The 13,672-nt window shown below is 35.4% G+C and overlaps 1 protein-coding gene across 4 annotated transcripts in view; it reads left to right on the top strand.

Annotated features, from left to right (window-relative positions):
• GK (glycerol kinase) overlaps positions 1–13,672 on the top strand; it is a 32,191-nt gene that overhangs the window by 16,544 nt on the left and 1,975 nt on the right. For 2 of the 4 annotated variants that reach the window (XM_035542138.2, XM_035542137.2), the window contains exons 11-19: positions 43–85; positions 961–1,041; positions 2,770–2,848; positions 4,660–4,756; positions 5,261–5,345; positions 8,248–8,368; positions 9,625–9,768; positions 10,705–10,785; positions 12,306–12,392. In XM_035542138.2, the coding sequence (XP_035398031.1) occupies positions 43–85; positions 961–1,041; positions 2,770–2,848; positions 4,660–4,756; positions 5,261–5,345; positions 8,248–8,368; positions 9,625–9,768; positions 10,705–10,785; positions 12,306–12,392 (818 nt within the window). The remainder of the gene's footprint in view (positions 1–42; positions 86–960; positions 1,042–2,769; positions 2,849–4,659; positions 4,757–5,260; positions 5,346–8,247; positions 8,369–9,624; positions 9,769–10,704; positions 10,786–12,305; positions 12,393–13,672) is intronic. The other 2 variants (XM_035542140.2, XM_035542139.2) reach the window with 1 other exon arrangement.

Below are 13,672 nucleotides of genomic sequence, written 5' to 3'. Positions count from 1 at the left end.
TTCAAACATCCTTGTTTTAGCTTTTCTTTGCTTTCATGCTAGGTATGGAACAGGATGTTTCTTGCTGTGCAATACAGGTCAGAAGGTCAGTTGCATTTTTTAATTTTTCACTTGTTTTTATTGATCTTCATTTAAATACTTGAGTACAACTGTAAATTAACATTTCTTAAACTTATAAGCAACAATTACACTGCTAGACGTGAGGAAAAATGAATATTGAAATATGAAAGAACAGAAAGTAAAAATCTGTTCAACGTGTTTCAGTAAGACTCTATATCCTAGCTGCAAAATGAACTTTTCATAGCAAGTGCTTTTCCCTTGTGTATGTTCCTTAGCCTCACCCACAAAGTGCTGAGTCTTGTGTTACTTAACCACATGCTCTGTTCCTTGTCTTGGCTATTCTTTTTCTTCTTTTCACATTTTTCTTTCTATTAGTAGTTGAAAAAATAATGCAGAGCTTTGGCTTCCTTTCCATTCATATCTCTCGAAAAGCCCCATTTTTTTCGCTATAGAGAGTCTGAAAAGATCTGAGGCAGCTTGTGGAAATTAGAACTAAAACCAGCCGTCCAAGGGTTTTATCTTTGGTGTTTATAGGATCGTAGAATCATTAAGGTTGGAAGAGACCTCCAAGATCATCTGGTCCAACCATCCCCCTACCACCACTGTCACCCACTAAACTATGTCCCTAAGCACTACATCCAACCTTTCCTTAAACACTCTCAGGAACGGTACCTCCCCAGGCAACCCATTCCAATGCCTGACTAAACTTATGTAACTTTCGTAGAGTCATTAATAATTTACTTTGTTTAAACATTTTGTGTGTGTATATATATATATATATATTTTTTTTTTTTTTAAGTGAAGGTTTTGTCTCTTCGTCGTTATCATTTGCATATGCCGATTTAAATATTTTCTGCCTGTGTTCATGCTTCACCTTTTCTTTCTTCTTTCCCTATTTAGTCTGTGTTTTCTGAGCATGGTCTTCTAACCACAATAGCTTACAAACTGGGCAGAGACAAACCTGTTTGTTATGCACTAGAAGTAAGTACAGTAATTTCTTCCTCTCTGTAGTGATACATGTTTTTGTTTACTTCTGTTTTCTAGTATCTTTCTGTAATCTTCAGTGAAATTATTCAGTTGCACAGAAATTAAAATAGCTTTTTGTTATATCTTGTGTGCCTCAATGTTTATGTGTTGTTTTGGTTATCCTACCTCCAATCTAGATCACTTAATCTAATAAAAATATTTCTACATTGCATTTCTTGGCATAATGGCTGAAACACTTTTTCAGTTACACAGTCTTCCAAATCTTTAATAAATAAATAAATAAAAATTCATACTAAGATTGGGTTTAAAAAGGAGGAAGTTGTTCTACTAGTGTTTCAACTATCAACTGTCCTCTACTAACAAAAAACATGACTAGATGTCTTTTGTCTTATTTCATTCAAAAGTTTTTTACTTCTAACTTAAAAATCTAAGCCAAATTTCTGGGACAAGACGCATCAAACAGTAAAGCCCTTTTTACCTACCTCAAAATCAGGTTCCTACTTCCAGTTCCTTTAGTTCCTCAGTTCTCCACACAACTTTAGGATATCCAAATTCTGTAGAAAAATGGATTTTTCACTCTAACTCAAGATTTCATTGTTCTAAAGCTCTGCTTCTGAAGCACAGAGCTGCTTGGCACATATTTGGCACCAAAGCTTCTTTGGGATCAGTAGAATGAATATTCTTCCATCTATGTTGTTTAATGGGCCTGATCTAATAGTTACTTTCAAGATGTGTACTGAATTGCCTGCTGCAATCGAGCTTTTGAAGAGAGCCTGTTTTTCATGTCAAACAGACCAAGACAACACACAGGATTTTCTTCTCTGGGAAAATAATTTGTGGCTTACAATTACTAGGATGTGGGAGGTTGTGCTCACTTCCTTTTCCTTCCCTAAGGAAAGTTGAGCTTTTTATTTGCCATGTTCTGGCAACTTTGGGGGTTTTACTTTATGAATGTGTGTAAGAGGTTTGTTTTGGTTTTAGTCCAGGTACTTGAAGAAAGGACTGGAACTGTGTTGAGAGTGATTTTATTTAATTTCCACTTGCTCAGACTCCTGTATGCACACTTTTGCTTCTTCCTCATCTCCAAGTCCTTAATGATACTGTCTGAAGAAATAGCTTCAACCGAAGCTATTAAGTGCTCTTTCTTCTGCGGCATCCATGCTAGAATTGTCTACAATTTAGTGGATAAGACACTTTGCAGAGAGGCAAGAAATGTGGATTCAGCCTTTTGTTTTAATCATCCCTCTATTTTATAACTGTAATAGCTAGCTGTTTAGAAAACACCCCTGTTCCCTTATAGCAATGGCTCTGAATGAAACTGTAATGCTGCTTCCAGTTTACTTGAAGCTTAGTCTAGTAGACTTGAAACTGTCTTGTAGAGAAGTCCATTTGTACTTTGGTGTGAGATGGGAGCCATGCCATTCATCTGTGATGTGATGGAACCATTCAGGGCCATTTGCTGAAGCAATAGAGGAATTGTACTGACAAATGAAAATGCCTACATTTTCTGTCTCTCTGGGCATTTGTACTTAGGCTCTAGCTATAATTAGTCTTATTTTTAAAATTAAAGCATAAAAATTTTAATTTGTTATAAAAAGAAGGCTGAGGCTACTGGACCTATTTGTCCTTAAATTAGTGAGACCAAGAAGATTGCTCACGAAATTAGGTAACTCCCCTCCATGGAAAAATTGCATGCAAGTGTAATGATTTTATTTTCTTCAGGGATCTGTTGCAATAGCTGGTGCCGTTGTTCGTTGGCTGAGGGACAATCTAGGTATCGTTAAGACTTCACAGGAAATAGGTGAGTATTTGCAATTTGGAGCTTTTAATTTTAAGTTTTCAACTGTCTTGATAAATTTTTGAATTCTGACAACTGCTTTATTGTTGAATAAAAGCTCAAAATATTCAAGTAATGAAAAGCTGAAAGATGCATATATTTTGCTGTGTTCAAACGATTTGTTTTGCACCCATGAAATCACTACTTACTGATATTTTTCACTGATATTTCATACAGCATATCACTAAGGTGTTTGAAACTCTTTGCCAACTTTCCGTAGCAAGCACGCTCTCAGGAAGATGCTGCACTGCCGTACAGTTTCCTGGTTTTGTACAATATTGCTTTCCAGAATCAAGAGTGTTTAAGTCTCTATTACAGAACCCAAAGCATATTAGATCGTACATATTCTTTCCTGTCACAGACATGACAACCTGAGGCTCTAAATATGCAATGATTTATGTAGAAGGGTTCATATCTACTGATGCAGAGACCTCAGTTTGCAAAGCTGTCTCTTAAAAAATTGTGGATGATGGCAGTCTGTTTCGGCTAAGAACACAGTAATTCTTTAGTATTTGGGTCGCTAATGTTTTCTGCATGAGCTGAACTTAAAGCAAGCTTGTTTGTGACTTAAAAACTAGGAATATACCAAATTTTGAAAAAGGAAAAAACATCAGAAACATGCAACTGTAACAGTTTGAAAGTGACTGATATAACAAGATTTTGGACTATAAAGTAACTCATTACATTTTTTTTAATAATTTGATATCTTATTGAAAAGTGGAAAAAGTACAATTCAAATTTGACTTAAAGCTTCAGAGACTAAGCAAAACTCAAAAAACAATAATCCATGAGAAAGCCTGACAGACCATATAGAAGAATATAAGCTGCTGTCACTAGAATTAGCCGGTTGTTGAAACGCTGTAGTAACTGTTGGCTTCACAAGTTTGATTAGATCTTAGACATGTAGGAACTTCAAGAACTTTAATTTGTCAATGTTGCTAAAATCATGTGGGACTTAGTCATTGCTTCTTTTTCCCTGAAGATGTCCTTCCTTCTCCCTTCACTCCTTTATATGGAATCTGTATGAAAGTACAATTTTAGAAGACTTTTTGAATAAGTTTCCCTAACCTTCTTCTCTATTGCTCTGCTTTGATCAATGCAAACATGAAAATTACAAAAGCTGAAAAAAAATCTACTTTCCTTTCTTGTTACAGGAAGGATCTGCACATTAACGTCTATAGTTTTGGCTGTTTTAATACAGCTTTTAAAATTATACGTTTTAATATTGAGGAGTTCAGATATCTGAAGTTACTACTCAGATATTAAGAAACTTCACATTTTCTTGTAGCTGGATGTGATTGTATTCTTAAGATGAGATTTCAGAACTCTAAATCCATTTGAAATTAATCGGAATTTAGTTCTTAACTCCCTTTGGTCTTGATCCAGTTTCACTTTCTTGCCTTGGCTTAAATGCAAGTAAATTGTGACCTTTTGGAAAGCTTTGAAGGTAACATTCTTTACCCACAGGATACCCTTTGAAAACCGCACAGAATCTAGATCAGAATATCAAGTAAATGATTCTGGAGTTTGATTTTACATTTACCACAGCCCCCCATGCCCCATCTTCCATTTATATTGTTGGGTATGGACAGCTAGTCAAAGAGAAGCAGAGTGGCAGTTAGTTGCATACTCTAATGGTACGTGGCTTGATTGCTTTTGTAGCTACCTAACATATTCTGAATATTTTCCCTATTTAATAACATCTTTAAGTGTCATTTTTTAAGTGTTGGTGCAGTTGTAAAAAGCTAAATATAGACTGTTTGTGTGTGCATTAGAAAAACTGGCTGCAGAAGCGGGGACTTCCTATGGCTGCTACTTTGTGCCAGCATTTTCAGGACTGTATGCACCATACTGGGAACCCAGTGCAAGGGGGTAAGGTTCTGAATAAACTACATTTGCAGAAAGATTAAATTATGTCACAAATCCTTACAGGTATCAGATTTTTTTTTCTTCCTTTGGTGTGTCTGGATACAACATTCTCTGATGTGTCTTCAAGCAACCATTGTTTCTGTTTTGTATTTAATCTGTTCAAAACAGCAACTGCTACTGGGAGAAGGAGGATGAGCTGACTCAGCTACTCATCCTAATCACCACCACCACCCAAAAAAAAAAAAAGGAGGGGGAGGGGCACAGAAAACATTTGGACCAGGAAACTTTGGGACACTGAAAGGTTTGTCATGATAACAGCTTATTACAAAAATGAGAGAATTCAGATTAAAAAGAAACCAGCTTTTTAATGTTAAGAAGCAGTCCTTATACAATGGAACTGAATGAGACTTGAATTAGAAGACCTAGGTCTAGGATTTTCTAGTAAAGATGTATGTTCTAACTCTCATTGTTTTTTTGTTTGTTTTTGTTTGTTCCTCTATTCAACAGTATTATCTGTGGCCTTACTCAGTTTACAAATAAAAAACACATCGCCTTTGCTGCACTAGAAGCTGTCTGCTTTCAAACACGAGAGGTAAAAGCAAATTAATTCATAAATGAATTGTAAATTAGTATGAGAACAGTGACTGTAACTCTTCGGGAAGAGAGAGGGTTAAAAAGATTCTATGAAGATGGTCGGATGCTTCATATCACACTTCCATGCTATTATTTTCTTTACATGATGCTAGTGTTGAAGGATTCTTCCTGTGAACTTAGCTAGAATGATCTGGTTGGGTGGTATATTATTTTGGAGTGGCAATTATACTTTTTATCCGCACTTAAAATAAGGTGAACATATTTATGACTGTTACGAGAGGCAGAACATGCAAACAGTAAAATGACAAGGCCAGTGCCATAACAGAAATGCTGTATTGGTTCTACAACAGAAGAGACTACATTTTATATCATCTGCTGTGACAGATATGGCTGATGTTGCTTTCCGTAAAAACAAAAAATATTTAAATCAAGAGAGCACCAAACATATCCAGGGAAATCTGCATTCACTTTTTGCCCACATCTCTTTTTGCATTTGTCAGCATTCTGCAAAAGCAAACCTACATTCTCACACAATAAATTAATCCTTCAACCAAATCAAAGGGCTTGATATCAGTATGTTTGAGCATTAAAATCTTTATATCACCATCTGCTAGCATTTTATGCTCCTTGTGTTCTGTACACACACAGGACAAAATGAAAGTCATAGCCCCCAAAGGGTAACAGTGAAACCTTAATATGTTTGCATGTTTTAAATTTGTTATTTAAACTTCTGTGTTTTAAAATAATACCCACCTGAAACTGTGTGAGATGAGGAAAGTAGCTTGTTGTTTCTGTAGCGACAATGAGTAAAGCAAGAAGTACTCCTGTGAAAAAAAGACAGCTAGAAACTTCACCAAGGCATCTGCTTTTGAAGCTGTGTTAACAGCCTCTGAGTCCTCTGAAAGTCATGGAAGGAGCTTGGAAATAGCAAGCTCTTAACTCTGATACTAGAAGTCAGGGTAAAGTTACAGCAAACTGAAGTGATAGCCTGGTTTGTTTTCTTGCTCCTATCTTTCCTTGTCTCTCCTCCCATCCATTCCATCTCACGTGACAGCTCATTTATCTTTCCAGCAAAAAATTATCCCTGTTTTGCTGGGCTATTTTTCTGTTAGATTAATTATCTCAGCTGACTTGCAGAGGATTGTAGCAAATGTAACAAGAGATGGCATGTGTCTGGGAGTAGCAGGGTGAGGAATAAAGCTTTCAAACCTGAAGGTGAAACTAACTGAACTTATCTAACTCTTCCTTATTTCCTCATTCTTTAGTCAATGTACTTATATCACAGTGGTAGGAGTGCCTCATTAGGTCTCTGGACATGCTTAAATTAGTAGATTAAGTCCTCCAGATGTGCAGAAAACACACATTTTTCAAAGATACATTGTTATTTTTGTCTTCTCGAAAACAAAGTTATTTTGGTTTAATTCTATTTGAAATTAAGTCTTTTATATCCTTCAGGAAAAGACTCAAAATTCCTATTCATTGTTTTTTTGTTTGTTTGTCTGTGCCATCCAGTTCTTCTAAGCTTCTGTTCATTTTTTCTCCCAAAAGTTCCTTCCTTGTGCAGACAGATGACCCTTGTTACATTATTTTTTTTCTCTCAGAAAGTATCATGGAAAAAGAAGTCATTTTTCAGTTCTAAGATCTGCACACCTTGCTCTTAATCTAACTACGCTACAATAGAGATAGCAGCAGCATGATCATAATTTGTTTTGTTTCTTCATCACCTCCTCAATTCTATCTTTCTTTTTGCTTTTCAGTCAAAGTCAAAAACTTTTAATCTAAGTGCATACTATGCACTTACATCTTGCACTTAGACTTCTAGTCTAAGTACATAGTATGATTCAACATGCTCTTGCAGAGTAATAAACAAAATCAGAGCTTCAGCAGTATATGTAAAGCTAAGATTAAGAGGCACTGATGAAGTTCTGAATAGTTAAAAAAAAAAAGAAAAAGCAGGTGAAATTCAGTATAGATGAGTATAAAATGATATGTGAAGAAAACAAGCTGTACGGAGCAGTACTAGCTTAGTACTGTCAGTAAACTTTGGTGCTCTGCTATATAACCTGTATTCTTCGTTATTTATAATGTATTGAACAGTGCAGACCCATGTACAGATTCTGCCACAATGAAAGGTGGCCTTTTACCTTCTAATTTTTAACTATTATTTATCGTTTGGCAATGCTTTTAGTTCCTTTTTGACTTAGTTTCTGGGATTAAATAAATTCTACTGGATAACCCATCTCTGTATAGTTTTCTGTACTTTACCAACCTACTTGTTTGTTCGTTTATAGAAACATGTTGAATTCCAAGCAAGGATTGTATAACTGGGTACTTTGTGAACTGCAGAATAGCATAGAATGCACTGTAGTTTCTTTTTGTGGTTTGTGTATTTTGCTATGTCATTTAAAGCTGAGAAAAGCACACTTACAAAATGACAGAAAAATTGTTCTGCACCAGTTAATGCGCATCAAGTATTATATAATGACATTAAAAAATGTAAATGATACATTTAATTGACTGTTTTTACAAAACCTTAAAAAAACAATATTCTCCATGTAATAGATGATTGTAGGATGATGCTGTGTACTTCCTTTGTTAGCTTTAATGAAGTTTGTAGTGGTCATCAGTTGTTTTTTTTTCCCCAAAGTTCTTCTCAGACCATATATGCAATGGATAGGCTAGGTATAGAGAAACATTTTCTACACTAGGATTTCTGTGATAAATTGAATGCACTTGCTGTATATTAAGCAAAACTGTGTTGTCACTACCTCCTTTTTGGGCTCTCGGTGTACAGGGAAGGAGACCTACCTACTTAACACTCTTCAGCAAACACTGACTTATCAATATTTTGCATTTGGAGATTTTTCTGCAATTAAATTGTAACATATATGGCTCTTCAGATTTTAGATGCGATGAACAAGGACTGTGGGATACCACTAAGTCAGTTGCAAGTAGATGGAGGAATGACCAATAACAAAGTTCTCATGCAACTCCAATCAGACATTCTCTGTATTCCAGTAGGTAAGACAAAACTATGACTCCTGTTTTCTTTTTAAAGCTGAAAACGCTGTTCATGTGTAATGGCTAATGAGGGCTGTTTGGATGGCTTTTGTTGTTGTTTTTGCTGGGCTTTTCTTAGTGCTGAGAATGTTGCTGTTTTGGGGGGGAGATGGGAAGGGTGTATTTTGGTTTTGTTTTGTTTCCAGAAAAAAAAGTATTTAGGTCTAGCATCAAGTTTTGAGGTTCATTTTCCTAGAGCATCTCTGACTCATTTCTCATGTTGAAATATTGTAGCACTGTGATGGTATTAAAGTTGTCTGATCAATATCTAACTGTCCAACAGTTTTAAAATCAGTGAAATTTACATTGTCCTGCAACATGTCAGCCCTGAGAATCTTGCTCAGAGATAAATCAGAACTTCGCACCTCCACTGCACTTCTACATAAACCTGTGAGCCACTTCAGGGATAGCAAGCCAGTGGAAAGTTTTTAACTCTAGAGTTACTATAGTTTGCCTTTAATAAGACATAATGCAAAGGCTTATACTGTCAGTGCTTAATAGCTAACACTTGAAAGGATGTGATCAATAAAACCTGCTTTTAAGGGATTCTCCTCTCGAAGGAGAAAAGCAGGCATTTGTAGAGTTAATGGCACAGATTTACATCTTGGGGGTGGTTTGGTCTTTTATAGCACCTGTGGAAGGCAAACCAGCTAGTAAGTACAGGTGTGTAACCTCTTTTAAGATGCCTTTTCTAAATATAGATGCTTTTAATAACAAAGTGTCTGGAGCAGGAGAACAACATGGGTTACTAAAACAGTAATTGCTGCTTTGGGGAGGGAGAGGACAACAAAATGTCATATTATTAACAGAAGTACTCTGAGGAAACTGGTGGTGGTCAGTAACCTTGCACATGGTATGAAAATGAGCAATTACGTGATTCATAGAACCATAGAATGGCTTGGGTTGGAAGGAACCTTGAAGATCATCTAGTTCCAACCCCCCTGCCATGGACAGGGGTGCCACCCATTATTCAATATTGAGGGAAGCAGTTATCTGAGGTATTTCGAAGACTTGGAAGACTCATAGTTGAAGTTAACTTCATAATCATGTGAATGGCAATAAAATGAGGTTTGTAGTTGGTAAACTTAAGGGAAGCTCATATAACGGTTATAGGAAAATATGTGTCATTCTAGATACATATGTAAGTCTGGAGTTCTGATATCATCAAGTTGACTTTCAGTAAAAAGCATCATGGCCTTCTCTCTGATTTACTTCAGTAAAGCCATCAATGCCTGAAACAACCGCTCTAGGAGCTGCTATGGCAGCAGGAGCTGCAGAAGGAGTTGGAATTTGGAGTCTGAATCCTGGAGATTTGACAGCAGTGACATGTGAACGATTTGAACCACAGATCAACCCAGAGGGTAAAACCCATTACTGTTCTCCAGGAACCTGTGAACTCTTTTATGTTCAAAAGATCAGTTTTATTCTTTGTTGCAGTCTGACATTACAGTATAAAAACAGCTGTATGTAAATATCCTCAAAAATGTTAAAAATCAGCTTTGTAGTGTTAGGTTTAGGAAAAAGTGCATTCCACTTGCTGTTTTGTTCATTTATTGACTAGTAGGATTGGAAAAAGGTTAAAACAACATAGCTCCATCAGGGAATGTGTCAACTGTTTACTTAATGTGATGGGGTTTTTTATGTTGTTCTGGTGTTTTGGTTTGGTTTACTTTTTTAAAGAAGCTTGTCACCTGGCATTGCAGTTAATAGCTTTTTTTTTTTTTTTGGCTTACAGGAAGTAAAATCAAAGAAATATTGAAAGATTTTTACTGAGAAAGATGTCTCCTAAAGTTCCTGTGCATTTTTGAGTTTTCACAGACATAGAAAGGACAGAGTATTTTTGGTAGACTCCTAATTTGGCTTTAAAAAGCCTACACTGATCATTCTTTTAGTTAACTTTTTCATCATTCTTAAATGCTTCTAGAAACAAAAAGCATGTACTTGACATAATTAATCCATGTGCATGACATTTTTGCCTTTTTAATTATTTCTTCTTGTTTTTGTAAAGAACTTTGTCTTACCATTTTGATTATAATTACTGCTATGATCCCTTCTTCAAGACAGTATTTTCAACACTGAAGGGCTTATGCATGAATAACAATTGCTTCATTTTGTCCTACTTGTATAACACGCAGAAAATTGTTTTTAAAGTTTATTTCTTGTTACTGTGCATAATTGTGTTATTTTAGTTGTTTTGAGGGTTTTTCTTTTAATTAATTCAAAACATTTATTTAATACTTGTGGTTGTATTCATAGGCACTGACAGACATTTCTGTTTGCTGATTTCTCTATTTCAGAAAGTGAATATCGCTATGCCAGATGGAAGAAAGCTGTGATGAAATCTATGGGCTGGGAGACATCTGAAGCTCCTTCAAACGGTAAACCAGACATTAACACAGGTCAAATATTAATTAGCTAACTAGCCTAGTTAATTAATCTTGAGTTTGGTGACCTTTTCTGTTCATTCTATCTGTTGACTATTCTGATGATTTGAAAATGATTACTTAAAAACACTGTGGAAACAAAACAGGATATAGATAGGTCTTCCTCTTGAAAGGAGGACACAAGCAATATCTTGTAGGTCTCTAAAAACATAAGACATTAAATCAAGACTAGCTGCAGGTTCCACAGAATGGTGATGGTTTACAAAGAAAAAAAAATCGTTCCTGTTAAAGAGATACAGCTTAATTCTAAGACGGTGCAGGAATTTTATAAACTTTCTTATACTCATGTTGAAAAAGAAGAAAGTTTCATCCAGTGATTTTTCTTGCTGTATCTTGGCTTTATTATTTGCTGTATAGGAAGGAGGGATTGCTAACCACATCAAAACCTGCTTGACTCCCAAGGACTAAGAGCTAGAAGTTATAAAGGGAAGCACTGCATACACCTATCGTTCACACACACAGTATATACATACACTTTGAGGGACTAAAAAAGATGCTTCTTTTGAAGTAGAGGACTTTTCCATTTATCAGGTTTGAATAGTCTTCAGTCTTCTATGATCTATAATTTGAGTTTATATTTTAGCACTATTTCAGGATAAGTTTTTAGGCCTGAATCAGCCTACAGCACACAACTTCCATTTCATTTCACTTTTCTTGGAAAAACTACTGAAAAGATTAAGAATCTTCGGAATGTAACCCTACCCCCAGAACCCACAGCTGCAGCCCTCAAGCTGCATAAAGTTTCTTACTTTATTGATGAAAGCTAAAACTAATTTTTTTCTTTTACCATCCTGTATGTAGATGTAAGTATTTTATTTAACAGTGTAATTATACAAACAATTCTCTCAAGGATGCTTGGAAGGGAAATTGGTAACTTATCATGAATAACAGGATTCACTTCAGTATTATGCATCATGATTTAGTTGCCTTATATCTAAATGCTGTTATGTGTCCCCAAATCCCAAGTGCTTGATGTGTGTATTATTTATTATTCTTTATCTCCTTTTGAAACTTAGAATATCTGCCTTGCAGAAAATAAAACTAGATCTTGTTCTTCAGCTAACGTGAAAAGGGTTATGTTTATGAAAACTTGACCTCACTGATTATCCACTTCAATACCAGAGGAAGAATGCTAATTTTTTTAGTTCTAGCTTTTGAAACTGTCCTATGCCTGCTAGGAGCATTTAAGATTGGAGAATACTAGAAATGGTCTCCACCTAGATAGTTCTAACAGTGAAATTTGGATTTGAACTCTTATTGAGAGCTTGTTTTGAATTATTTTGGGGGGGGTTGCATGAACTTTTTTTTATTTTTTTTTCTGCAAATTGTTTTAGTTTTTCTTGCAATTGTTACTTTTTGCTGTTCATGTGATTTTAACACATATATTGCAATTTATATATATATTTCTCTTTTGATTTGCTTGACTGGAAACATCTTCCCCTCGATGACATCAGGTGACACTAGTATCTTCTGTAGTCTGCCCTTGGGTTTTTTTATTATGAGTAGCATGGTAATGTTAATCGGAGCAAAGTACGTCTCAGGTTAGTTATTATTTGAACTAGATCACTTTAAAAGCTGTCTACACTAGTTTAAGTGTTGTGGGTTTTTTTGTATTCCACTGTTTATTTTGAGCAAAAATGACTGATGCTTTCTGTTGTTCATGCACACAAGTGTTTAAGGGTGTTTAGTCACATAGAACCTAAGGGAACAAAGAATGCCTTCTTGAATTCATTTTTATGTGCAGTGAAATTCATAATTGTTAGATGCATGTGAAACCTTGGACTATCCTCTCCCTTTGTCTAGCTATGCCGACTGTACACAGTTTATAAACAGAATATAGTTTGGATAGTTTGGAGCAGCCTAGCAGAGTTTTGTATTGCCTGCATTACATTGCGCATTGCAATTAGAATACGGTTCCACCCTTTGTCTTTTATTTCTTCTCATAACATTTTAAATTATTTAGAGGATCTGGTCTAAATAAGGGAAGACTTCTCTTCTGTCCCTGAAAGGCTTTGTGTATCTCCCCCATCTTTTTTTTCTGGCACCCTTGAAGCTATTGTATGGTTAGGAATCTTCATCTGCTTAATATACAGAATGTTCTTTTAGTACTTTTCTCTTAATGGATAAGTTGAATTCATTTTTTGTAAAGAGAAGACACCAATAAACCTACCTACAAAAACTGGGGAAAAAAGGACTGTGTGCATATGCAGTGAAGATGCATCTTCAACCTATTAATATATGTTTTATTTTAAAAGAAAGTTCTTAATATGGATGGATGATGGTGTTAGTTACTTATGCCAGCAGTAAGACATTGTAGTAAGATTACTTGTATGGTAAGAAGTTTCTGTGGTGATGTCATTTGTTCTTTGCCACTGTGTTTCAAAATTTCTTTCCAAGGAAAATATTTTACAGCATAGCCATGGTTGCTTCTTAGTAAGGTTTTTTGAAGTTACTGTTTAGTTTTCTTTTTTCTTTTTTTTTTTTTTTTTGAAGGGTGGGGTATTAATTAGACAGCTGAGAACTCCAGCATGCTCCTCTGATAATGCTTGTTTCTACTCATACAGCCTGAATTAACCGTTCAATAGTAATTTTCCTTGCATGGAAGAGACTGTCTGAGCTTATAGGAGAACTAAAATCAAACTAAACAAATGCTGATTAAAAATCACACTGAACAAATGGTTTGACATTGATGTACTAACTCTGAAATACATCTGTGAATGAGAACAATCTTGGTTATGAAATATAACATAAAACCAACTGTGAATAAGTGGGTAAATTTTTAACAAGCTGAACTAAATAGCTTGAATATTAATTCCAGGTC

Source organism: Cygnus atratus, chromosome 1 (assembly GCF_013377495.2).
Source record: "Cygnus atratus isolate AKBS03 ecotype Queensland, Australia chromosome 1, CAtr_DNAZoo_HiC_assembly, whole genome shotgun sequence".
Lineage (NCBI taxonomy): Eukaryota > Metazoa > Chordata > Aves > Anseriformes > Anatidae > Cygnus > Cygnus atratus.
The sequence above is the reverse complement of the archived record's forward strand: the minus strand, read 5'-3'. Positions and strand labels throughout refer to the sequence as shown.